This window comes from Eretmochelys imbricata, chromosome 3 (genome assembly GCF_965152235.1).
Source record: "Eretmochelys imbricata isolate rEreImb1 chromosome 3, rEreImb1.hap1, whole genome shotgun sequence".
Lineage (NCBI taxonomy): Eukaryota > Metazoa > Chordata > Testudines > Cheloniidae > Eretmochelys > Eretmochelys imbricata.
The window spans coordinates 104,375,878-104,400,528 of NC_135574.1; the positions used below are offsets into that span (position 1 = coordinate 104,375,878).

A 24,651-nucleotide genomic window follows, 5' to 3' on the forward strand; every position below is an offset into this window, starting at 1 on the left:
TTTTGAACATTATTTGGCTTCTGATGATCATTTACAATCTCCAAGCAGTAACAATCTGTACTTACTAATAGGATTCCAGGCTTCACTAGTATTTTTGTCATAAACCATGCAGAAATCCCAGAATTCACTGTGTGTGCCACATAAAGCAAACAAGGTGCAATACGTGCTCAAAGTTTGCGACATAACATGCTTGCATTCCTCTCACACAAGGCCTCATTCAAAACATACTGAAGTCAATGGGAGTCTCTCTTTTGTTAATTTCAATAGTCTTTCGATCAGACCCTTAAAACTAAAAAACTCCTCAAAACACACTATGTAATGGATTTTAATGTGACTAAAACAAAATTCTGTAGGCAAGTAATTTGGCTAAAGTGTTGGCTTCAAAGATATGGCTCAAATCTTTTTTATTTTGCTTTTCAGATTTACAGTGGAGTATTTGTTTTAAAGCCAATGGACCTGGTTAAATACAGGACAGAATAAAAGTCAGACATTAATTCCAAAGGTTGTCACTATTTGTATGAAGCATATTTTGCCACTTTTTCCCCTTCTCTTTTATACTGTTTATGTTTTGAAACAGAGCAATAGCTGTTTGAGATTTATTTTTAATGACCACTATCGCACACAGTATTTTAGGTTAAAGCAACAGTACCTATTAATACGACTACCACCACCTTGGATTTACATTATATCCATCATATAATGGATGCAGTCTTATACCTTGTAAATGCTCACTGCAGCTGCACATGAGAATGAAGGCGTTAGTGATTCTTCTAAAATAATCCCCAAATCTCTTTCCTGGTCACTAAACTGGGGCACTTTCTATACAGCAAACGTTTCCCTTCTTTATTTTTTCTCCACAGCTTATAATTTTTCATATATCTAACCTGAATTGCATTTTTCAAACTCTTAAATTAACATAAATTCTATATCTGGGCAGGGTTCCCATTCTTCCAAATTTAGCATTATCTGTGATTAGGGTTATTTTACTTACCAAGATCATTACCCCCTAATGATAGAATACTACTAAAAAAGTGGAGTAGCACTGTTCATTTTCACTTGTCAGAAGTCAGTTGTATAAAGAGGGAATGTACTCTGCCTCCTTTTCCTTCTGTTACACTAACTACCAATTCTTATCAGTTATGTAAAACATGTACTCCATTAGGTCCGTGATATTCTTCTACAGTATATTAACAAAGTAACATCAATTTGCAAATTGCATCAACTTAGTGATACACATTCTTCCTTTCCTTCTTCAGCTGAGACTGGTTACCTCTAAGCCTATTTCCCCCAAATATTCGCCCATTTGATTCTTAATTTGTTCAGGTTTCAGAGTAGCAGCCATGTTAGTCTATTCGCAAAAAGAAAAGGAGTACTTGCAGCACCTTAGACACTCATAAATTTATCTGAGCATAAGCTTTCGTGAGCTACAGCTCACTTCATTGGCATTCCCCCTAATTGCTGGCAAACTCAGAAGCAGAGGGGAGTTTGCCCAGGATCCCCTCCATTTTCTCGCTCTTCACTTCCACACATTGCAGTATGCTCTTCCACAGCTGAGCTAGGTAGATTTCAACATTCTAAGTTTCCAAAGGCAATGAAACTATATTTGCCCCAAAGTGAGGAAAGCAGACTAAAGCTCCACCAATAATCCAAACTGATTTTTTTTTCCCCCTGTGAAAATGTTTGGATTCCAGTTAAACTATTATGCCACACTAAAGGACAACAATTTATTCATTTTGTAAACAAGATCCAATAACAACTCCTCCTCGAATAGCTCCCTGTATGTAGTTTTTGGTTACAAATAAAGAATAAGCAGTAATAAAAACTCCTGTGGAATTTTCAGCACTCTAGTAAAACTAAAATTAGACATACAATGTAACTTGGAAGTATCAAATAAACAATTTATTGACAAGGTATTAGAAAATAGATTTTAACTGGCAAATGTCGATAAATATCCATTTCACCAACACACAAAATGATGAGAAAATATTTCTATAGATAATAATTGAAATGTACAGATAGGCAAAGAAAGAAAAATGCTGCTTGCGAATTTAAGTTAAGAATATTTACTTTGTATATTTTCACATGTGATAGTGATGATTTCTGTTTTAATAGCTTAACTTTTAAAATCTCAATGTCTCCTGTCATTAAATAATTATTATCTGACCTCTGATTGTCTGCCCCCCCATAATTTCCCAAAAAATCTGAAAATGTAAAAAAAAAAAAAAAAATCTTAAAAATAAACATTGATATATCTGTCAAAATTATTTTAAAAAAATCAAATTCTTCACTGCCTACTTATCATACACACTGAAGATAGTTATGCAAAACAGGAAGGACCTTAAATGCTTAGGACTTTAGGATGGGAGTTTTCAAAAGCAGTGAGTGGTGGCCTGACTCTTCTCCCATTGAAGTGAATTGGAATTGAATTCAGTGGGAGCAGAATTTAGGTCAACACAAAGCACTTTTTGAAAACCCCACCATTAATACCAAGAAAAATGCACCATGCATGGCAGTTAACCTTGCAAAAAAACATTTCAAAGAAACAATCACACTTCTCTAGTCACTTTGTCATTACTACAGACCTTTGTTTCTCCCCAAAACCATATCTGTTTTGTGTGAAATTTACCCCTGTAAAAATGGCCTAAACCATAGGTCTCAAGTAGAATTTAAGTAGTCCACAGGCCTTGTAGACTAGCTCTAGAGAAGGGCAATTTATACCCTATACAATTGCAAGGAAAAATTGCTAGTCTGTATTAACCACTTGAATGCTGCAAATTTAGTACGCCCAAGAAGAATGCACCTGCCGTACTGCTGAATGCAGCAGGTTCATTCTAAAGTTCCATTGTTTTCAATGGAGGAAAGCAGCATAGTGGGTGTGGCAGACTGGAAACAAATGGGTTAGCGTTTCTTTAACATGGAATCCTTCTCCTTGACAACTCACACACAACAGAAGCCTCTTAGCTGTAGCAGGGAAGAATATCTGGCTACTACCCCAGAGAGAGTTTTTGGCCCCTGGAGCCACACAAGTTACTGTTACACTTCTTGGGTGGCCAACAGTCTGTACCTCAGAGCACATATTCAAAAGAGCTAAGTATGCTGGGTGACGAGCTGTTTTGAGCTCTCTTTCATATCCCATGTGTGGATGCGGAGTACCTGAAAAATCTGGCCCTCGAAATGCACCGGTAAGTCTACTACTGGTTACCCATTCGTCACTTATTATATTATGCATCCTGGAAAGGTGCACTCCAAAATACCTGTGACAACTCACCTGTGAATACTTGGCTTGTGAAACAGCTAATGCATGTCAACAAAGACAAAACAAAGTCATTGCAAGTTTTAAAAGCTTCTGTGAAGCATCATGATCACAGCACGATTAAAAACATTTTAAGCAATCAGAGATTAAATGTTTGCTGTGTAACACAGTGACTCACCTGGGATCAGAATAGTAATAGCAGTCTGCACAGCTTTTCGAATTATGCTGTCCAAGGCAAACATCCAGTGCGGCTTGATGTTGTGATTTCGTAAAACTTTATTGACCTGATGACAGAGAATGCAGTTCAGAAATCATTTTATCCCCAAAGTTGCACACAGCTGATAATAGGATATTAAGCTCAGCTACACTGCATTAAAAACAGTTTTCTTTAAGTAACTTCATGATGTCATTAGAAAAGAAAATAGAATAGCAGTGTTTCCAACGTTTGCAATATTGTTGCAAGTCTTGTGACATTTGTATTTTTCATACACTCTTAGTTCCTAGAGTCAAATGGTGGCATGAGAATCTAAGCCTTCATTTTTGAAAAGGTCAGATTTTAGCCCTCAGGGTTGTGGAGAAAAGCTTAAAAATGTGAACCCTGAATGCTTCAGCACCACAGGGCAAATAAAAATAACCCTTTTTTTAAAAAAAATCTCATGACTTTTAAGCCAATCTATGATTTTTTTTGTGGGGGAGGGATGACATGATTTTTGACTGCTTTGGTTAGGAAGGCTGTAATACAGTTGTCTATTTTAAAATAAAGATGGGTGCACCCTCTTCAAAAAACAGTGTGAGGCTCTTCCCACTTGAATCAGAAAGGAGCAATTTAATACTAGTTTACTTAAATGGAATTTTGCTAATTCTTTTATTGCTTCTAGTCTGGTTTGGGAAGGAAAAAGGGATGTGGGTTTTCTCTGAAATTTAAAAATATCTGTAACAAGTTAAAGATTATTTTAGATTCCTTTCCATTGCCCCCTTCCTCCTATTTTTTGGCCCAGTATATCCCTGCTGATTTAGAGGTGGTAGCTAATGAAATTATAGCCTCTTCCATATCTACTGGCCTGGTCCTGTCCTGTCTGTGTATTCTTCCAAAACTTCACTCTCAACTACACTCTTAGTTCTCTGTAACTTATCAAAATATATTTTTCTGAGGCTGTTCCTTTCAAACTCACAAAGGGCTGGAAGTGAGCCGAGAAAGGAGACAGCAAGGGTATGATGGGATGGTGGATTATTCAAAACTGTACAAGGACACCTAGCCAAAGTTGGCAGGAACAGCAGCCACTAGGTTTCACAAGCTGGCTCTCAAACTAGGCCACCAGGGCTATACAGGAAAAGCTGACAGGTGAAACCAACAGCAGTAGGACATATAAAGGAGCAGGAGGACTCAAAACTTTTCAGAAAGACAAATTACATTTAGAAGTTCATTCTAATAATGATCCATAAATGCCTCATAGAAAAATTTCCTTTGTAGAGACTAATAGGATATTTTCTATGTCTTTTTCCTCAGATTTTATTTTGAAGGCACTTCATGAAAACAGGATCAGCTTATTTCTGTCTTCTGAAGGTTGTCATAATCTTCTTGTAGGAAATGACAGTGATGTCACAAAGATGATGATGTCTTTTGGGGATGGATAGAAGTTCAAATGAAGATGTGTTCTATTATTGCCCAAAGACAACTGTAAAATCTATTCTCATTTCTTTATTACAATAGCCACTAGATGGCATTCTGTCATGTTGTAAGAGAACTGCTACCAAGCTGAAGAATGCTATACTGCTCAAAAAGACCAACCACAGGGTTCAGAGACCAGTCAGGCAAGGCATTGAGCACCTCCTGAGAGGTATACTGACATTATGAAAGTTGAGGCTGCTCAACACCTGCCTGGAAGTATTCAGCACCTTGCAGGATTGAGCCTTTAATGAGCACAAAGTTCAAGCTGTTTTCCGCACTGAAGAGGCATGATGTGACTTTGTCAAGGAACACAAACATCCACAGTAGTATGACTAAGCACTTTAGAATACAAAACAAAACTTTTTTTCCAAGTGCTTTGATCAGAATATCCTGACTATCAGCCCTTATTATTATCCATGAGTCCTGAGAATAAAGGAGATAATTTTCCCCATTTTTCGTAATATCCTGATATCAGAGAAGAGTCTGGTATCTCGATTTAAGCTGTTTTTCTGTGATAGAGGTCTGAGTCTATACAGCTCCCTTTGACTTCAATGCTTTATCTACATCCCCTACAACACTGGGAGCTGGATTCAAAGAGTTCCTGTTTTAACTATTTCCTGTTCTCAGGAAATGGAGGAGGCCTGTCCTAAAATAAGCATTGCAATTGGAAGAGGAGAAAGTGACAGATGACAGGCCTGTGTCTGGGATGCTGAAATATCGTCACTGGGAGGACTGCCTTGCAACTGAATGATATATAATGGGACAAAAAACTCCTACCAAAACAGTCTCTGTGTGGAAACAAACACTGACAATTACCATACAGACATTAAGTGCCACCCATTCCGATATCTCTAGAATGGTCCCTGTTCTCACACACATGTCCTGTTTTCTGTAATGTCAGTTTTCAGGATACTAAAATTGCAGAACTCTTTCTGATTGGGATAGCATAGCCAGCCAGATTCTTCTCCCAAAACATCCCAATTGCTTTAAGTAGTCATTCTCGGCCATTTGCCTTCACCAATAAATTGCATGGTGATACAAAGCTGCTTCTATTTGAACTTCTACCACAACCTCTGAGAGTTGCAGTGGAGAATGTGTATCTACTGCTTTGTTACTCTCCACCAGGAAAGAGAAATTCCCAATAAGCCCCTGCTTCTTCACTGGGATTCTTCTTGGTAGGATCCCAGGACTATTTTGTTTAAAGCCTTCTGTTTACTTTCTTTGTATGGCCTCTTCAGCAGGCCAGCTCACCATCTTTTACCCAATGACAGATTTTAAAGAACTTCCTCAGGTCAGTGGGCTTTCAATTCAAGATGTGGGTAATCTGGTAAATTTACTATGGGACTGAGTACAAGGTGGAACAGAGGATTGTATTAGCAAGGTGGTGTTCAAATTGGAAATAAGATAATGTACATACAAATGCTCCCAGTATCAGTTATCCAGCCCTGTACAATACAAGATAACTTTTGCCTCTTTAAAACAAGTGTTAGCAGAGAACTTGTAATAACATTTAAAGCAGGCTCTGGGAGAGCAACATTGCTTTTTAATAAGATGGCTATTTAAAGGGATTCCATTTCTGTGTCCTATTTATCATTTTGGGGATTGCCAGTATTACATTAGCGACTGACGTGTAAAAAAATAGCCATTTCTTCATAGTTTGGGGTGAAGGTTTACAACTCAGATTTGCCAAAATTTTTGCTACTGGATCACTTGCATCAGGATAGGAATACAATGGCAACATTATAAACTAGGTACAGTTTAGTTTGTTGAGATTTCTTAAATGCATTAATTTCTTAGCAGAGTCAAGTGCAAGAGATCTGTATACATGCAGCACAATTTTGTATTTATTAAAAAAAACCCCCAATATTACATTTTTGAGGCTTTCCTACTTGAGGAATATGGTGTAATATTTTCAGAAGCATGCTGGACCCTCCTGCTGTTTATCTGTGAGGACGCATAAATCTGGGGGGCAGGAAATCACTATTGCGGTCAGGACATACTTGCTGCCCAAAGGATCACATGGAAGCCAAGCCAAAAGCTGACTGTGGGTGGAAGGTTCCAATTGTTGTTATTAGAATTGGAGCCCTCAAGTGTTCTCATCTGGGTAACTCTGGACTGAGGTCAATGAATTTTCATCAGCTTTTGCCAGTCTTCAATTTGGCCCTTTAACTGAGACTTCACACAGCAAAACTTCTGAAAGTGTCTACTTACAGCATCTTGAAAACCAAATAGCACCAACTGGACTTGACTAATACCATGACTGTCAAAGTCTAACTCCAGTTTCAGTTTTGAAAGAGTGGTCGCTATGATTTTGCGATCAGTTGACCTTACAAATTCTCTGAGGCTGGCAACGAGAGTTGTGATGTGCTCCCATTTTAGTTTGGGTTCTTCAGCTCCCTGTTAGAGGAACAAAAAGGAAGAAATTCAGCCTAAAGCACATATCTTAAATTTTACATCTAATGGTTTTAACCAATACGAGTTGATGCACAATAAATTACCTTTGCCTCCTCTACATTCCAGAAAATTTACCTCTAAAACAGACATTTCTTTAATTACCAAAAAGTATATGCTGCACAGTGCCACTCATTTATTTTGTGCAAGTAAATATATTATAGAAAGATGTATGGAGAAAATGCATATTTCACTGTTATTAAAACTTTTAGGTCCAGAGAGTGAAATTCATCCTCTGCTGAGGACCACTACAAGGTGAAGTCCTAATTTAGTCCTTAAAGGAGGGGTTAAAGTCCTTAAAGGAGGTGGTACTTCCTTGGTGCAGAGGGCTTTGTAAGGGGAGAATTTCATCCTGAGTGCTTAACTCCAAGCAGAAGATTCACCCCAATAGGGCATTTTCATACTATAGCTACATTTACATCTGGCCTGAATTTTTCACAGACTATTATCAACATACTGTGGATGCAATCAATGATCTGTCTCATTCACATATGTGCTCACATTTCTGAAATCTCTGTTTTATGTTTAGATCAGCTAAGAATATACCAAAATGCTTGAAAGGTCATTTTTGGAGAATACTACAGAAAGCAATTAGGTATAGGGTCAGAGGGTTTTTTCTTTTAGCTTTCAGTTATACCAGCTGAAATTAAATCTGAATTTCAATTGTGGGGAAAGAAATATGAAAATATCACAAATCATTATAATAAACTCCAGGGGAAAAACTGTTATCACAGAACAATCTTACAGAGAGTTATTCTGATTAAAGTCAGATAAATATTTGCAAAGATACCCAACACTGGTTTCCAAAGCAGAAGAGCACGTTGCTTTTTGCTTCCTGCTATTTTTTCCACTCTACTGTCATGACTATGTCATGCCTCAGGAATTCCTCTGTATATAAATAATTCAGTTTCATCCTCTTCCATTATTTACATTGTTCCATTGACACATGCACTGATAGTTATATCTGTTATAGTAGCACTTAAACAAATAGAAGTTCTTGGGCTCATCTGTTTTACTTCCTCCAGTTTTTAACCCTTCTCTACCACTATTTCAATGACTGATTCTACCAAGAACTAGAAAACCTCTTTCTATTGTTATGGCAACAGTTTCTATCCACAGCAATAGTGCTGGGTACCTTTAGAAAGGTTTACCAGGCAAATCAGACATTTAAATTTGAACCATAATTTCTTGAACGTATCTTTTTTTAAAACCTAAATACCATGGACCACATTTCACATACAAAGCATGATTTAGAGCAAAGATACTCAGGTTGAGAATGAAATGCAGTTACAGACTGCAAAAACAACAACAAAAAGCACATCATCTGACTACAGTGTCGCAACATTTGCAGTGTGATGAAGAATTATTATTTCACATCCTTCTGCACTGATATCAGAATGAATCACCCATAGTAGTGTCAGGAGGTAATGCGTTATTATTTTGTGGCTTTCTACAGCTCCACCTGACACTCTCTTCTCCCTCCCTCCACCTCCACTCCTAACTGCTGTGAGGGATGGGGCTGTTTGTTCTCTCAATTGCTCCTTTTCACAGCAGCTTGAAAGGCCTGGGATGTGTCTAGTCTATTTTACTTGGCACACCTGCTGTAGTCTGAAACGAGACCAACTTGGGCAAAGGAACCATGTAACTCTAGAGCCACAGCTTGAATATCCCTGGCTTACATTTTTGGAGTTGATTAGACTGATAATTACACGTATTAAGCCATCATCCTTTATTAGTCCTGTTAGAAAAAAAAGTGTTGGCAAAAATGAAATTTCATTAAAATGTTCATATTTTTTCTTCCGTTGTTCAACCAGTTGATATCTGTGCGCACGCAGAGGCAGTAGTTATGAATAATGTAAAATACAAATGTACCGCAACACAAATATAATTTTGGTGCATGGTTTTATCGTCAATACAACTGCACTCTCTCAAGTCCTACATTATATCAGCCACCTATAGTTTGTCAAACCTTATTTTGTGTCTGACACCTGATTTAATATAAATATTTACCCATATGCATGCACACACTTACTGGAAACCTGCAAAATTACATGCTATTTTTGTCTGCCTGCAAGTTATTTTACCTGAGCTAAGGCTTCCATTAAGTTCCTCACCACCTTCTCTTGGTCCTCTGTTAATATTCTGTAGAGAGTGGCTCTTCGCTCACTGTCTTTTTTTAGCATGAAGAACCCAGAATCTTTCTCTTCAGGTGAAGGAGGAGCACTATGATCCTCAAAATTCTCATCTGGGATGCTGAAAGTTTACATGATGAAAGTTAACATTTAAAAAAAAACCCCTACATTCCTAATCGGTGAAGCAACACAAAGACAACATAGCTCTTTACCTCAGAAAAAGGGACTGGATTCCTTTTGCATCTTTTTCTCCACATGATTTGGCTCTTGATTTGAAAGAGAATGGATCAATTTTTAAGTCTGTGTCAGGTGAAACAGAGCCATATTCACTGCTACTGCTCGTATCTTCTACCAGAACAGGAACAGGCAAAGATATGCTCCGAAGGTATTCTACTCATGAAGGAACAATCAGAAAATTAGTGTTTCAAAACCATCCCAAATGGTCTAAGCTACAATGGCTATACCTTAATTCTGGAAAGAAAGTTATTCTTTTAAGATGAGGCAGAAAAGGTAAACTCCAACCTCCCACCTCAGTTACACATATCTTAAAATGCTCTTTTTTCCCCCCATATGTTACTTGAAAAGAGCTCTCAGCTACTGGAAGGAGTCACAACATATTTTAGATGAACAGTTCTTAGAGACCTGGGACCATCTCAACTTACTGGGCATTATGGTATTTACAAAGTTAAGATATAATAAACTCCCAGAGCTACAGTGCTTATGTATACATTCATTCCAGAGCGCCTCTAAGCATTCTCTCAGAGTATTATATCTCAGCACAGAGGGTCTGCCCCAAACCCTTGCAACAATTTAAGCCTTACATTAGGGGCCCAATCATTCTCTCTTTGAAGTCAATGGCAAAAGTCCCATTGACTTCAATGGGAACAATTTCAAGCTTAAGTGGTACTAGGCCCTTCACACAAGCCCTCTATACCAAGCTAAATTTCACCCTAGGTGAATCTGGAAGATAACCTGGGGCTGATTCTTTTGGACAAATGTGCGATACATGCAAGTTAACTCTGAGTTAGCTTCTTCTATAAACAGCACACTTGCTGTTGCAGCAAGAAGGTTCTGAATTCTCATTCAAACTTAGGCTGACCAGACAGCAAGTGTGAAAAATCGGAACGGGGGTTGGGAGGGAATAGGTGCCTATATCAGACAAAGCCCCAAAAATCGGGACCGGCCCTATAAAATCGTGGCATCAGGTCACCCTATTCAAACTCTTTTAGGGCATCTCAAAATTTAGGTAACTGAAAAAATTAATAAAAATGGAGACAAAGACTACTATTCCAAGCAAATGTCCCTCTGACATCTTGCTGTTTCAGGTGCCATGCACCATTTTGAATCGAACTGTTACTATAAACAACAAGGCCCATGATAAGCAAGATTTTAGCCACCTGCCCTGTCAAACCGTAACCTAACCTGATTATATACAGCAGTTCTCAACTGGGCGTCTACGGCCCCCTGGGGGTCCGCGAGACCTTTCAAGAGGGCTGCAGGGCTGAAGCCCCAATCCCTGGCGCCCCGCTTGGGGCTGAAGCCCCGATCCTCACTGCCCTCCCCTGCTCCCTAGCATGGGACATGGGGCTGAAGCTCAGAGCCCCGAGCCCTGGTGCTCCCCGTGGGGCAGAAGTCCTGAGCCCCTGGTCAGAGTTGGGGGCATGGAGGGCATTGCCTCCTCTCCCCCACCCAAATGCAGCACAAGAGCATGGCAGTCCTGGGGGCAGCTCCACACCTCCCCCCATCTCCTCTCCCCACCCGTTGGCCAGGGAAGTGGGAGCCAGGCAGTGCAGGGCAGCTGGTACCATGGAACAGGCAGCAGCAGCGTTCCCTCCTCTCCTGCTGGTAAAGCACATTGAAACTGCTCCTCAGCTCCCAACCCCCTTCACTCATGCAGCCGGTAAGAGTCGCCTGGGTGGGGAAACCTGGCTCCATGGCTGGCAGAGCCCTTGGGGAACAGGGACTGCAGGGGAGTCCTCCCGGCATACAGCCTCTAATAGCCCTCTCCCTACACCCTGAGCTACCCCAGTCCATACACAGCCCCTAGTATCCCCCTCCCTGCACCCTAAGCTGTTTTCAAACTTTTTGAGCTAAGCCCCACGCCTTTGAGTTGTAATTTTGGTTGCGTGCCCACCCCACCTGAACCCAGACAGGCCGGATGGCCTGCTGAGATGAGTCAAAGGGTGGAGGTAGCGCTCCCTCCCTGGACTCTGCCATGCGGAGGTGGCTCGAGCCGCACTGGCCCCTGCCCACCCTAAACAGAAGTCAAACTATGCTTAGGCCCCAAGCCCTGGCCCCGAGACTCACACCCATCCGCCCCTGCTGGGCCCTGGAATTTTTATAGCATGTCGAGGGGGGCCTCAGAGAGAAAAAGGTTAAGAACCCCTGATATACAGTATTTTAAACCTATGTGGTCAGGTTATGGCTTCCTAAGAATGATAGACTGTTCGGTTTGATAACTGTGTCCAATTATCTCATCTGTGCAGTTTTTAGATGTGATAATTTATCGCAGAGTAAATGATTTTTGTTCTATCAGCATAGTTACATGTTTTGAGGAAAAAAGTTAGAATATTAAAACTCACCATTTGAGCTAGCTGAAAGAGCTGTGGGAGGAAAAGCAAACAAAAATACTCATCATATGGTAAATTTAACTGAGTAAATATAGTGTAGGTAATAAATTCTTTCCTCTCAGTTGTACTGTGCATGCTAACCCTATCTAGACTGTCATTTATCCAATCAGTCTCTGATTTCAATTGAAAAGACAAATTGGAATTTAATCTATTTTTATTTGTTTTTTTTCTCCAAACAAGTTAACATGGTGATCTAAATATTTCTTCTTTATTTTAGGTATCTTGATAAAAATGTTTTCTTAAATGCAACAGGCATTTTTTCCACATTTAAATAAATACATCACTTATGCTGTCAAAGAAACCACTTGTGCTCCACAATTTAAAACAAAAAACAAAACCAGTGGTATAATCTGTGTAATAACTTTGTATACAATAGCTAAAGTAAGAAGAGTCTTCTATTCAGTTTAAGTTTAAAGTAAATTTCAAACATCTTAATATTTCTAGCAATGGTAAAACCCTTAGAAAAAATGAATCTCAGTTTGTTTTAATGCCTGTCATAGAAATCAAAGCTTTCAACAAATTTTGCAGTCTTTTATATTGAACTATTTTTGCTATGTAATCAACAAATGTTGCTGATTAATCGGTTGTGCAAGTATGCTTTAAATTAGAATATTTCTAAGGAGTTTCAGAAACTATATAAAATACTTTATCTGGAACAGTCCCATACAAGTGGTGATAACAGAATTATGCTCTTACAGAATCATAGGACTGGAAGGGACCTCGAGAGGTCATCTAGTCCAGTCCCCTGTTATAGACCTATTCTGCTGAATATTCATCAAGACAGAGGATACACTGCTTTAGTCTCAGAGGTTATGACCAATGGTTATAGGAAACAGTCTCTTTAATGAGGTAAAATCTAACAGATACATCTCAGTGATAAAATTACCTAAGAGTTTTGTCTGGGATTTTCTCTTCTTGCTTGAAATCTTTAAAAACTCATCTACAAGTAGTTCATTAGCAAAAGTTCGCTTGTCAGGGTCTGGTTCAAAGCAACGCAGTATGAAGGCTTTGGCCTCTGCTGACATGGATTTAGGGATCTCTGGGTGTATTTTAAACATTCCCACCTGAGAGAGATGAAAGAGTAAACAAAGAGAAACCAGAAGTCTTTTCTCATACACTTTGCTATCTGCTTTTGATAGAGACTTACTAAAACCCCTTCCTTAAAACCTACTGAAATCCATGAAACAAAATCATCATTAATGACCTGCATTTTAGTAGAATATCTGAAAACTTCTCTCGCTCCCAAGGAAGGTCTCATAGAAAGAGGATGCACTGATCACTGGCTCACCATGTTAAAATGGAACAGACATAAAAATTTTTTTTACAGATTTGTGAACAGCATTTTGTTGCTTCATTTTTGTCTTCTTCGAAACAATACAGCATTCCCCCTCAATTGAATCACATCAGATAACACATTCGTTCTAATATGCTCATTAAAGAGGCATTCCTTTATCTTATCCTTGCTGTTCTCCCACTCTCTGTCTTTTAATACAGTCATAAGATTTCCTTTGTTTACAAAAAACAATGGACCTGAACAGAACGGTCTAAGAAAGAGGTCTTACCTTAAACATAGCTGCCTGTGGCTCTCCCAGTTCATAAAATGGAGGCTTCCCTGTGGCCATTTCAATGATAGTGCACCCCAAAGACCAGATGTCAGCAGCTTTCCCATAGCCTCGTGGCCCTTTGTCTATTATTTCTGGTGCCATATACTGAAGGGTACCTGATTAAAACCACACTTTTTTAAATTTAAAACTCGGATGATGAAGTAGGCAGCTAAGAAGGATGGGGGAACAATGCGGATGGGCAGGGAGTAATGTTAGTAGTTTAAAGAAATTATCCTCACAGATTTCAAAAGAATACTTTTAGTTAAGGCCACAAGTGAATGATGTTTGCTACAGATCTGATCTGAAGTCCACTGAAGTCAGTGTTGAAACTCAGTGGACTTCAGTGGGCTTTGGATCAGGTCCAGTTTTCACGTAGTCACATTATACGCCAACAGAAAAATTAGGAGGGCAATTTTGAATTGGATTCAGAGATGGAAAGGAACTGATTAGTGAGGTAACAGGATTCTACTTCTTGGAGTGAAAGAGCCATTTAACCATAGCATTCTGCATTCTCAAATTCAGAGGGCAAGAATTTAGCAAACACTGAAAGAGGGAATTGAAATATACACGTTGAAAAGTGATTATTAATTATATATCTAATGCCCAGAGTGCAATAAGTTTGAATCAGGTTTTCAAGCAGGAGGAAGATCAAATTAAGGACAAATTCTTGAGGTGGAGTTAGGCAGACTAAGCAAACAAAGGAAAAAGTTACTTTTGGGTCAGTGAGGCAGCAAGATTAAAAACTGTGTACACAAGAAGGAGAGTCAGGAACCTGGGGAAAAGCGGCCTATCTTGCCTAGGAGGATTTGAATCTCTCAAGAAATGTCAGCAATGGCATTCCTCTCTACCAGTGCATACAATTAAACTTACTAAAATAAAGTTTATAATTTAAGATTAAGCAAGTAATATAAGCCCATTCCTCCAGCTACTATATGCATTGATTTGAAGTCCATGGAAGTTCTGCATGTGAAGCTGCTGCAGGATCTGACCCTGCATTCATAACTATTCTTCCTTTGCTGTCAAATTGGAAGACACTGTAAGCTAGAAACATACCAGTGAAAGTTTCAGTACACGGATTGATCCCCGCAAGTCTCTTTGATGTTCCAAAGTCTGAAATCTTTAGAACTCCACTGTATGTGTTGATAAGCACATTATCACCCTGAAGGACAGAACATTTAGACCACTTATTTTTCTCTAGTGACTGTTAATGTAAGACAACTTGCAGCACACATTTTCAAAGCGCATTCTTTTATACATAATAATTACTCTAAAGGGATATTTAAGGGGGTGACGGGGTGGGGGGAAATCATCATTGCTACCTTCTACAGTAACAGTTTAAAGGTGCTCCCTCTCTAAAGTGAAACATCAGCACTTGTGTATGCTTCCCCATCTACAGAAATTCCATAAAGAATACTGATAGAGGAAAGAAACACCAAAGATTCTTCCAACTTTAAAAAAAAAAATGATTTCCCATTGTCAGGTCTGTATTAAGAATCTCATTATGGACGCTCCTTCTTTCCTCCCAACCCCCTATAACAGTTTCCCAACTTTCCAAAGTGTATTTTTGATTAAGATATTACCCTGAAACTCCAAACGTATTGTCCACAAAGTTGGGCCATATTACAGAAAATATTACTTTAATCTTATCTTCACTTTTAAAACAGGTTTTTATGGACTATGATCACGAGTAACTTTATGATTACTAAAAAGAAATATAAAATGAATTCCAACAGTAGGAAAACTCCAAGTTAATACAGGTAACCTAAACCACTAGAAAACACATTTGGGGGCAGAGGGATAGCTGGGAAAAAAGGAGACACTGAATTACTGGTAGAAATAGATTTTTAAATATATTGAATGGGAGCATAGTTACACAACTTCCATCAACATATGGGAGTTCTGTAGCTAAAACTCTGCATGCCTTTTTAGATGGCAGAAGCTCATCTCAGTCTCTATGTAAAATTGTAATAATAGAATATAGAGCCCTTCTTTCCTATCTCTCATGAGTGTGTTGCGAAACCACATAATTGTCCGTTTTACAAACATGACTTTTCCCTGTTAAATGAACCCATGCCTGTGATTCATAGCACCTTCTCACCTTTATGTCTCGATGTACTATCTGATTATCATGGAGGTATTTTAATCCTTCAAGAATCTGCTTGGTGTAAAAACCAATTGTCTGTTCGTTATCTTTTAGTGGTCCCCATTTTGAACGCAGAAGAGCAGAAAGGCTGCCTATAAATTTTTTTGGGGGAAAAAAACAGAGTAAACTTAGCTCAGAGATTGTTCTTTCTGGCCTTAGCTTGTGTCAAGTAGTAAATGTAACCACACTAATAGGAACAGAATACACCTTTACTAAAAAGCAGACATCCTCCATAACACAGAACATTCTTAGATTTATCTATAATCAAACTTTTTAAAAAAATGTATTTCTTTTCATTCATGATGGTCATTGGCTAAACAATACTCTGTGTTGTTGCTTTTAAGTAATGCCAAACAAACTCAAAACCAGCACTGAACTCTCAGGAAAAAAAACCGAGCAAGTCTCAACCCCTGACACAGCACAGTTGGTGAACTTTCCCCACCAAAACTCTGTCTCCACTCCCCCCGCCTAAACCATCACCCCATAAAACTCTACACCCTTCAGATGCCTGGGCGAAAGGAAAGGCCTTGCAGTATGCACTTCCAGGTCAACATTCCCAGACCGAGTGTGTGGAAGCTTGTTCCATAACTATAGGCCCCTCATGTAGAATGCTTTACAATCAATCTCCCACTTCTTTGTTAAATCAGGAGGAATCCAATTTGAACAGCTCCGCCAACCATAGCTGGAGCAATATGGCCTAGGGAAAGATGTGGTCTTTCAAGTAACACATTGTTTAGTATACTGCTAATCAAAGTCACACTCCTTTCTCTCCCTGAAGAGAGGCAGACTGAAAAGAAGCATTAAGGAAGTGTCTCTAAGTATGTGTGGAGAGATTTTGTAGAAAAGCTAAATTCAAGGGATAGATTTTGTATTTAGTTCTGACTGTTCATTTCATGTAGGAGTGAATTCCATAGTCCAGGTTGGGCTTCCATGAAGTTTCTATCTCCTCCATCCGTTTACCACCTGTCAAGGTTCCTTCCCCACTCTGAACTCTAGGGTACAGATGTGGGGACCTGCATGAAAGACCCCCTAAGCTTATTCTTACCAGCTTAGGTTAAAACTTCCCCAAGGTACAAACTTTTACCTTTTGTCCTTGGACCTTATGCTGCCACCACCAAACGTGTTAAACAAAAAATAGGGAAAAAGCCCACTTGGAGACATCTTCCCCCAAAAATATCCCCCCAAGCCCTACACCCCCTTTCCTGGGAAGGGCTTGATAAAAATCCTCACCAATTTGCATAGGTGAACACAGACCCAAACCCTTGGATCTTAAGAACAATGAAAACAATCAGGTTCTTAAAAGAGAATTTTAATTAAAGAAAAGGTAAAAGAAAAACCTCTGTAAAATCAGGAAGGGAAATATCTTACAGAGTAGTCAGATTCAAAACATAGAGAATCCCTCTAGGCAAAACCTTAAGTTACAAAAAGACACAAAAACAGGAATATACATCCCATTCAGCACAACTTATTTTATCAGCCATTTAAACAAAACAGAATCTAACACATATCTAACTAGATTGCTTACTAACTCTTTACAGGAGTTCTGACCTGCATTCCTGCTCTGGTCCCAGCAAAAGCATCACACACCCAGACAGACTCTTTGTGTCCCTCCCCCCACTCCAGATTTTAAAGTATCTTGTCTCCTCATTGGTCATTTTGGTCAGGTGCCAGCAAGGTTATCTTAGCTTCTTAAGCCTTTACAGGTGAAAGGGTTTTGCCTCTGGCCAGGAGGGATTTTATAGCACTGTATACAGAAAGGTGGTTACCCTTCCTTTTATATTTATGACACCACCTTTTCCCAAAAGTTTCATATTTCCAGTGGAACGTAACTGCTAATGGAAGTCATGGTCATAGAAGGAGAGGTGCTCTCTCAGATAGCTAGGGCCAATATTATGCAGAGCTTGTATTAAAACAGAGACCTTGACCTGGACTTTGTATTCAATCAGGAGCCTGTGTAGGGAGCAGAGCACTGGGGTAGTTTGTTCACAGTGATCTGTACTGCTCAGCAGACAAGTGTCTACAATCTCTACCAGATGAAGCTTTTGAAAGATGTAAGGTATCATTCGTAGATATAAGTTGCAATTAATTGAGCCTACAGTTCATGAATATGTGGATTATTACAACCACCTCTGTGCCTAATACGATGGAGTGCAGTCTTGTAGCTAACCACAGATAGAAATGTGTATTTTTTGCAGCCGTGACAATTAGGACCTCCACATACATTGAGAATTAAGAGATCCTTGACTTTAAAAAATGAGCAATGCCTTCAATCAAAGATGATATTATGGAGGAGGAAAGGTCTTCAAACCACTTCCTTTTTCCTACCAGCATCACTTTTGTCTTGCCTCTATTCAGTTTCAGGCAGCTGCTCTGCATCTACATTCTTCATCTCCCCTTGGCATTTGAAAAACTCTGAGTTGGTGGTGGCTACATCTCATGCAATGGTGGCATACAACTGGGTATCGTCTTCACATTGTTGACATTTCAGACAACAAACCAGCTAACCACATCGTTTTACACAGATGACCGAGATGGTAGCATAACTGATCTGTGGGATTTCTCAAGTGATGATTCAAAGAATAATTGCCCATCACAACCTGCTGGGTGAGGCCTAACAGGAAGGACTCAAAATATACTAGGTAATTTCAGTGCATCCCTACAGCCTCTTTGGCAATCAAGTATGCTGAATGCTTCAAGAAGTCTATCAGGACTTGTTTCCCCAGTCTGTATACTGGAGGAAGTCGTCTGTCACAGCAACAAGTGCTGTTTCCAAACCATACCCTACTCTGAACCCTGACCAAGTTGGATCCAGGCACCTTGGCAACAATTGCCCATCTATACTGGAAGAAGCACAGGAGACACTGGATGTGGTTTAATTAGGCCACAACTTTATTCTTAAATGTCTGGGAGTACCCAGCAGATAAAATTGTATAGTGCAGGTAATTCCATAATCATTTCAATATATACCCGGGGACTTCCATCAGCACTCCCTCTTACCCAGCCAACCCGCTGCTGAGAGATCACCATCCCCCTCCTCGAACAAGGGTGGAGGGGAGCCTACAAAGGAGGAGGGAGCTGGCTCCCTAAGATACCGGTTATAGGAGCCCTGAATCTCTGTTTCCTCTCCTTTAAAAAATACCACCTTTAAATCCTTTACAATCCATTTTATCTGATCACTGTATCCCTTCCCTATGGAGTACCTGCACTGGACACGTGCCATAAGGAGGCGCCAGCAATTAGCTTGGCTGCCTCCCCACCATACCTAGCAGGGTTCCCAGACATATCCTAACACCTCCTTTAAAATCGGCCAAAAACATGTTAGCTCCCAAGTCTGAGACGTGGGCCCCATACATCCTGGCTTTTCCTGCATTGACATGGACCTATATAATCCCTCCTCTCTGCCGGTCACCTGGTGGGGATGGGTCAGAGTGCCCATCCTGACCTGGTCTGCAGCTGCCTCAAAGTCACTTCCTGACTCTCTAGCCCATAAAGGGGCAGACACCTTTTTCCAACAAGCCAGACAACAGCCCGTACTGCTTAATGTGCAGTGAGGTCATTCTAGCCTTTCCTATTAGCTATACAAATCAACTCTCTAGTCTGTTCAAACCATCAACTTTACCAGACTTAGCCTTGGTGCAATTTCCATACAGAAGTGGCTTATAGCCATGGACATTTTTTAAAATATTATTCACACACATTTACTCTACTGTTGCAGTATTCTAAAATTTTATATTTTAAAAATGTAAAAAAAAAAAAAAGCACTTACCCCCTGGCACCTGTTCCATGAATATCTTAATAAAACTATTCTCACTAAGGGAACCTAAGTACTGCACAATGTTCTTGTGCTTGAGGTGCTTATGCAGAGCGATTTCTTCATGTAAAGGCTGGGAATACCTGGAAGTAAAGGAAATGTTCATTTTATAAAAAGCTGGATATTGTACCACAATGTCCATCAAAATTCACGAGACCTCGTGAAACATGTACATTGAAATGTTGTACACAATGCTACAATACACGTTACTAAGAACACTTATGATTGTATATACTGAAAAATAAATTGGCACAATAAAGGCAGTCACCCAGAGTTTGTGGAGAAAGAAAGTATACTCCAAACTAAGTCAGCCAGAATGAGCAGGTGGGCAAAAAGCTCAATGCCCAGATATATCAACTAGTCCATCTGCAATAAAAATTCAAGCGTATGTTCTTAGATTGATAGTCTAATTTAGATGAGAACCTTGATAAGTAGGAGGCTTATTTGAAATGTCAGCTCTGGATATTTATCACAGCCAGGGAACAGCATATTCTCTTCATAGAGAGGTGCGCACTAGAGCTGGTCGGGACATGCTCACCAAAATGTAATTTTGTCAAAGCCAAAATGTTTCACAGAATGATATCAGTTTTAATGATATTTTCATTGGGAAGATTTCTGAGGTCCAGGATTCACTGGTCACTTCTCATCCAAGGGAAACAGAGACCTGAACTGAAAATTTGAACTTTTCCCTCCAAAAACAGCTTGTGTGACAAAATTCTGCTTCACAAAAACATTCCAACTGATTTGTTTTCATTCCAATGCAAAACAAAAACAAATTTCAAAACCTTGAAAGTTGCTGTGAAACAGAATTGTCATCCTTCAGGCAGGGCTAGTGCTCACTTTCCAATCCTATCAGATTGTCTGCCTGATTTCCTGTTTTCTCTGGTGGAGCTGAGAAAGTATGTAAGAGTGCCAACTTCCATTAGGCATTAAAATATATGTCCAGATTTTCAAAAGAGCTCAACAAGTCAGACACTGACCTCTTTTTGAAATATTGAGAATTTTTGGTAATCTAGAGTTTACTCAGGTGCCTAATGGATGTTAAGGCTTTCTGAAAATCTGACCCCAAATTCTGGGTACTGAGCACTTAAAAATCTTCTCCCAAATGTGAGTTGTGGACATTTTGAGTACTGAATTGGTATTTTGTCTGTTACAAAACCTAGCTTTATAGAGATGGATAGATTTTCAAGATCAGAAGGATTTTTTAAAATCATTGCTATAGGTAGGATTAATTTTGTTCCTATCAACCTTGGCAATCTCCTTTAAGATAGAGTGATTTGCCATTTTCATTAAGTTTTTGAAAAATCAATTTTAGTTACAGCTTTTGGTAATTTTTTTAACATAACTATGAGGTGTGTCTGGGTGTTACTTCTTATATCGATTCCTTCTGGTCACATGGGAAAATGCTGTTTTTTAAAGAAGACAAATTTGCAATACATGGCTTATTTCTTGAGCACAACAGCACATCAGAACCCGGGGATTAATATAACTTTTAAGAGTCTAAATAATTCAACAATTTAATATAGTGGGCTCCATTAAAAATTTGACTTTTATTGCATGGCAGCATTTAGGCTTGCTCTGACCTTTACCACATTATTTGTGGAATTTCCCATACTTAGAATAGAAAATATTGCAAACACCACGATGAACGTAATTATTCTTGATGGTAAGTATCCAGTTTTTAAATGGCACCCATTGCATGTAATTTACAATTTAAATATAGAAGAAATTTCACAGCACAAACTGAATCTGAATGAAAGAGGGTATGTAATAATTGTATTTTTCAAACCGTTTATTCCAGTTTTTACGTAGGCTTCGCTACAAATTATGTGTAAACAAAAACTGAAATGCATCTCAGGCTCAACATCTTAAAGAACTCTACAAGTAACTAATATCAGAGTGTTCTGTTGTGGTTAATTATAGTTGTTGGCTTCATTCAGTATGCCAGGATGTACTTAAGAAGGTGGAGCTGATCAGGAAATGTTAGGAGGAGTCCAGCACAAATGAGATGCTGAATATCAGCAACATCTTTATCAGGAATATAAGAAACATATATATGACTAGTTCCAAAAAATGAAGAGTAACAACATAATGTAGAACAGCACCCCATGAGATAGGGAAGAACTATTATCTCCATTTTACAGATGGGGAACTGAGGCACACAGAGGCTAAGTGATTTGTCAACAGTCAGACAGGAAATCTGTAGTGGAGTGGGGACTTGAACTCAGGTCACTGAAGTCCTGAGCTAGTGAGTACCCTTACCACTTGACCATCCTTCTGCTCTAACAGGGGAATTTATTGAGTTTGAGATTATGAGGGGGCTGGCAATACTGAAAAGTATAGATATAGAGGCAGGTTGCATGGCCTTGATGGAAAAGGCTTCAGAAAGTTTAAATAGATTTTAAACCCAGAAGGGACCATTAGATTATCTAGTCTGACCTCATGAATACCACAGGCCATGAATTTCCTGCAGTTACCTCTCAAGTGAGCCCAATCACTTGTGTTTTGCTAAAGCGTAGCCTCTAGAAAGGCATCCAGTCTTGCTGAGAAGGTATCAAGAGACGGAGAATCCATAACTTTCCCCTATTTGGTAGTTTGTTCCAATGGTTAATCACCCTCACTGTTATTTATGTATTTCTCATTTTAATTTGTTTGATTTAAATTTCCAGACACTGCTTCTTGCTATGCTCTTCTCTAGTACATGAAAGAGCCCTTTAATACTTGTTTTTTTCTCCCTGAAAAGAGATTGTATACCGTCATGAAGTTACCTCTCAAAGACTGAGAGGTGCAGTTAATGTGACACTATTATTAGTCCAAACCAGGGCCCCAGAGATCAACAGGTGTCTTCCATGCTGAAGTGTAGTCAGGTCCTTCCATAGCATCCTCTTCCCCCTACCTGGTCCCTACAGAGCCCTCTAAGCACAGTCTAGAGTTCATGCGGTGGGGAGGTACTTGGGTCAGGATAAGAAGGAATACACAAGGAATACTCCCTTCAACTCCCCCAGATCTTACACAGGAGAGTTAATACATCCACAGTCCTTATTCACCTTCTTTCCATTTACTCTCAGGAACTTCAATGGGCAGGTGACAGATTCCTGATCGCACAGCTCCAAAAGAGTGGTGGGGAAAGGTCAGAGCTGGTGCAGTGGTGGGGTAAGGGCAGAGCTGGTGCAGTGGTGGGGTAAGGAGTGGTGGGTAAGGGCAGTGGGGTGGGTGGGGTAAGTGGTGTGGTGCGGTAAGGGCAGAGCTGGTGCTGTGGGAGTGGTGGGGTAAGGGCAGAGCTGGTGCAGCAGGGTACAGGACCTCCCTAGCCTCCCAGAGATCCCAAAAATTTGCCATGGAGGAAACCTTCTGATCTTTTTGTGCAGCAGGAGACAATCTAGGCCATTGTTAGCCTCATATTAAACTAAGCCAATAATACATAGTTCTGATTGGAGCTGCAAGCAGTGCCTTTCCTCCCCACAACTCTTATTCTGAGATGGCCACATTCCCAACTGCTATTACCACTCATTGTTTTTCACAGCTTTGGAGACTGTTTCTTACAGAGCTGGAAAATGTACAGGAAAACCAGAGAGATGGATAATTTATCAGCAGCTTTTCAGGAAAGGGCTTCATTAACCAGCAAAGTGGCCAATCGTACTTCAGGACAGAAGTATATAAACACAGCATTTGGATTAGACAAAATTACTGTACCTGCTATCTCTTTCTGGAATTTCTTTAATGGCAATCCTAACTTGATTACTCAGATCTCGTCCTGCATAAACTATGCCGTAAGTTCCTTTCCCCAAAATGACTCTCTCACCATTTTCATCATATTCGTAGTCATACTGCAAAACAAACAACATGAAATGAAAGGATATGAACCAGGCTTTTTACCTGCATAACATAACGATGTAAATATTTCTTCCTATAATAAATGTACTTCTGTTGTTGGGTATCATAAAAAAAAAAACTAACTACAGACAGAGGGCACTGCACGCCAAAATAAAAAATGGAGCTTACCTGTAAAAGGGGGTTCTTCAAGATGTGTGGTCCCTATCTGTATTCCACACTTGGGTATGCATGCGCACCATGCACCTGAGATCAGAGACTTGTTGCAAGTAGCGGCTGTTGGGGTCTGCAACTGTGGAGTTGCTTCCCTCGTGCTCTGATCTGAGGGTATAAGAGGCAGCAAGGACCAATGCCTCTCCACTTCCTCTTTTTACCATGAATCAGAGAGGATCTGAAGCAGAGGGGAAGGAGAGTAGGTAGTGTAATACAGAGAGGGACCATACATCTTGAAGAACCTCCAGTTACAGGTAAATAATCTCAATTTCTTTGAGCGCTGGTCCCTCTGCATGTTCCACATGTGGGTGATTGACAAGCAGTATTTAAACAGGAGGAGGATGCGAGGATGCAGTTTGTACAGATGCCTTAATACTGCTGTCCCAACAGCTACATCTACAGAAGAAGCCTGACTAAGGCTTAATGCTTCATAAAGGTGTGGGTAGAGCTCCAGGCAGCAGCCTTACAAATGTCCAGTATACATACTTGTCAAAGAGACGCTGTTGAGGTTGCTTGTGCTCTGGTGGAATGGGCCCTCACTCCATCCAGGGGAAGCATGCTTGCCAACTTATAACAGAGAATGCTAAAAACTATGTACACACACGCGCGCGCTCTCTCTCTCTCTCTCGCTCATATTTTTACAGGTTTTTTTACAAGAAGAACATCACTTTGGATACAGAGAATATTGACTCAGCCCATGCAGTGGTCAGAAGGAACTGGAGAAACATCTGTCTGCACAACCTCTTATATGCGCATGAGGGAATCAGAGCATGAGGGAATCAACTTTGCAGGCATGGACCAACAGACATTACTTGCTACAAATGTCAAGCACATATGTACCCACTTGTGGAATACACATGGGGACCAGCACTCAAAGAACAACTTCAGCTTCTGCATGGAACACAGACACTGCT

At 39.8% G+C, this 24,651-nt stretch overlaps 1 protein-coding gene across 5 annotated transcripts in view; it reads right to left on the minus strand.

Annotated features, from left to right (window-relative positions):
- The window catches only part of MAP3K5 (mitogen-activated protein kinase kinase kinase 5), a 161,393-nt gene that overhangs the window by 8,924 nt on the left and 127,818 nt on the right, over nt 1–24,651 (minus strand). For all 5 annotated transcript variants that reach the window (XM_077813098.1, XM_077813103.1, XM_077813099.1 and 2 more), the window contains 11 exons: nt 23,387–23,520; nt 19,649–19,776; nt 15,838–15,974; nt 14,793–14,898; nt 13,698–13,855; nt 13,022–13,199; nt 12,088–12,108; nt 9,718–9,895; nt 9,458–9,626; nt 7,134–7,319; nt 3,432–3,537 (listed from right to left, as the gene is read on the minus strand). In XM_077813098.1, the coding sequence (XP_077669224.1) occupies nt 3,432–3,537; nt 7,134–7,319; nt 9,458–9,626; nt 9,718–9,895; nt 12,088–12,108; nt 13,022–13,199; nt 13,698–13,855; nt 14,793–14,898; nt 15,838–15,974; nt 19,649–19,776; nt 23,387–23,520 (1,501 nt within the window). The remainder of the gene's footprint in view (nt 1–3,431; nt 3,538–7,133; nt 7,320–9,457; nt 9,627–9,717; nt 9,896–12,087; nt 12,109–13,021; nt 13,200–13,697; nt 13,856–14,792; nt 14,899–15,837; nt 15,975–19,648; nt 19,777–23,386; nt 23,521–24,651) is intronic.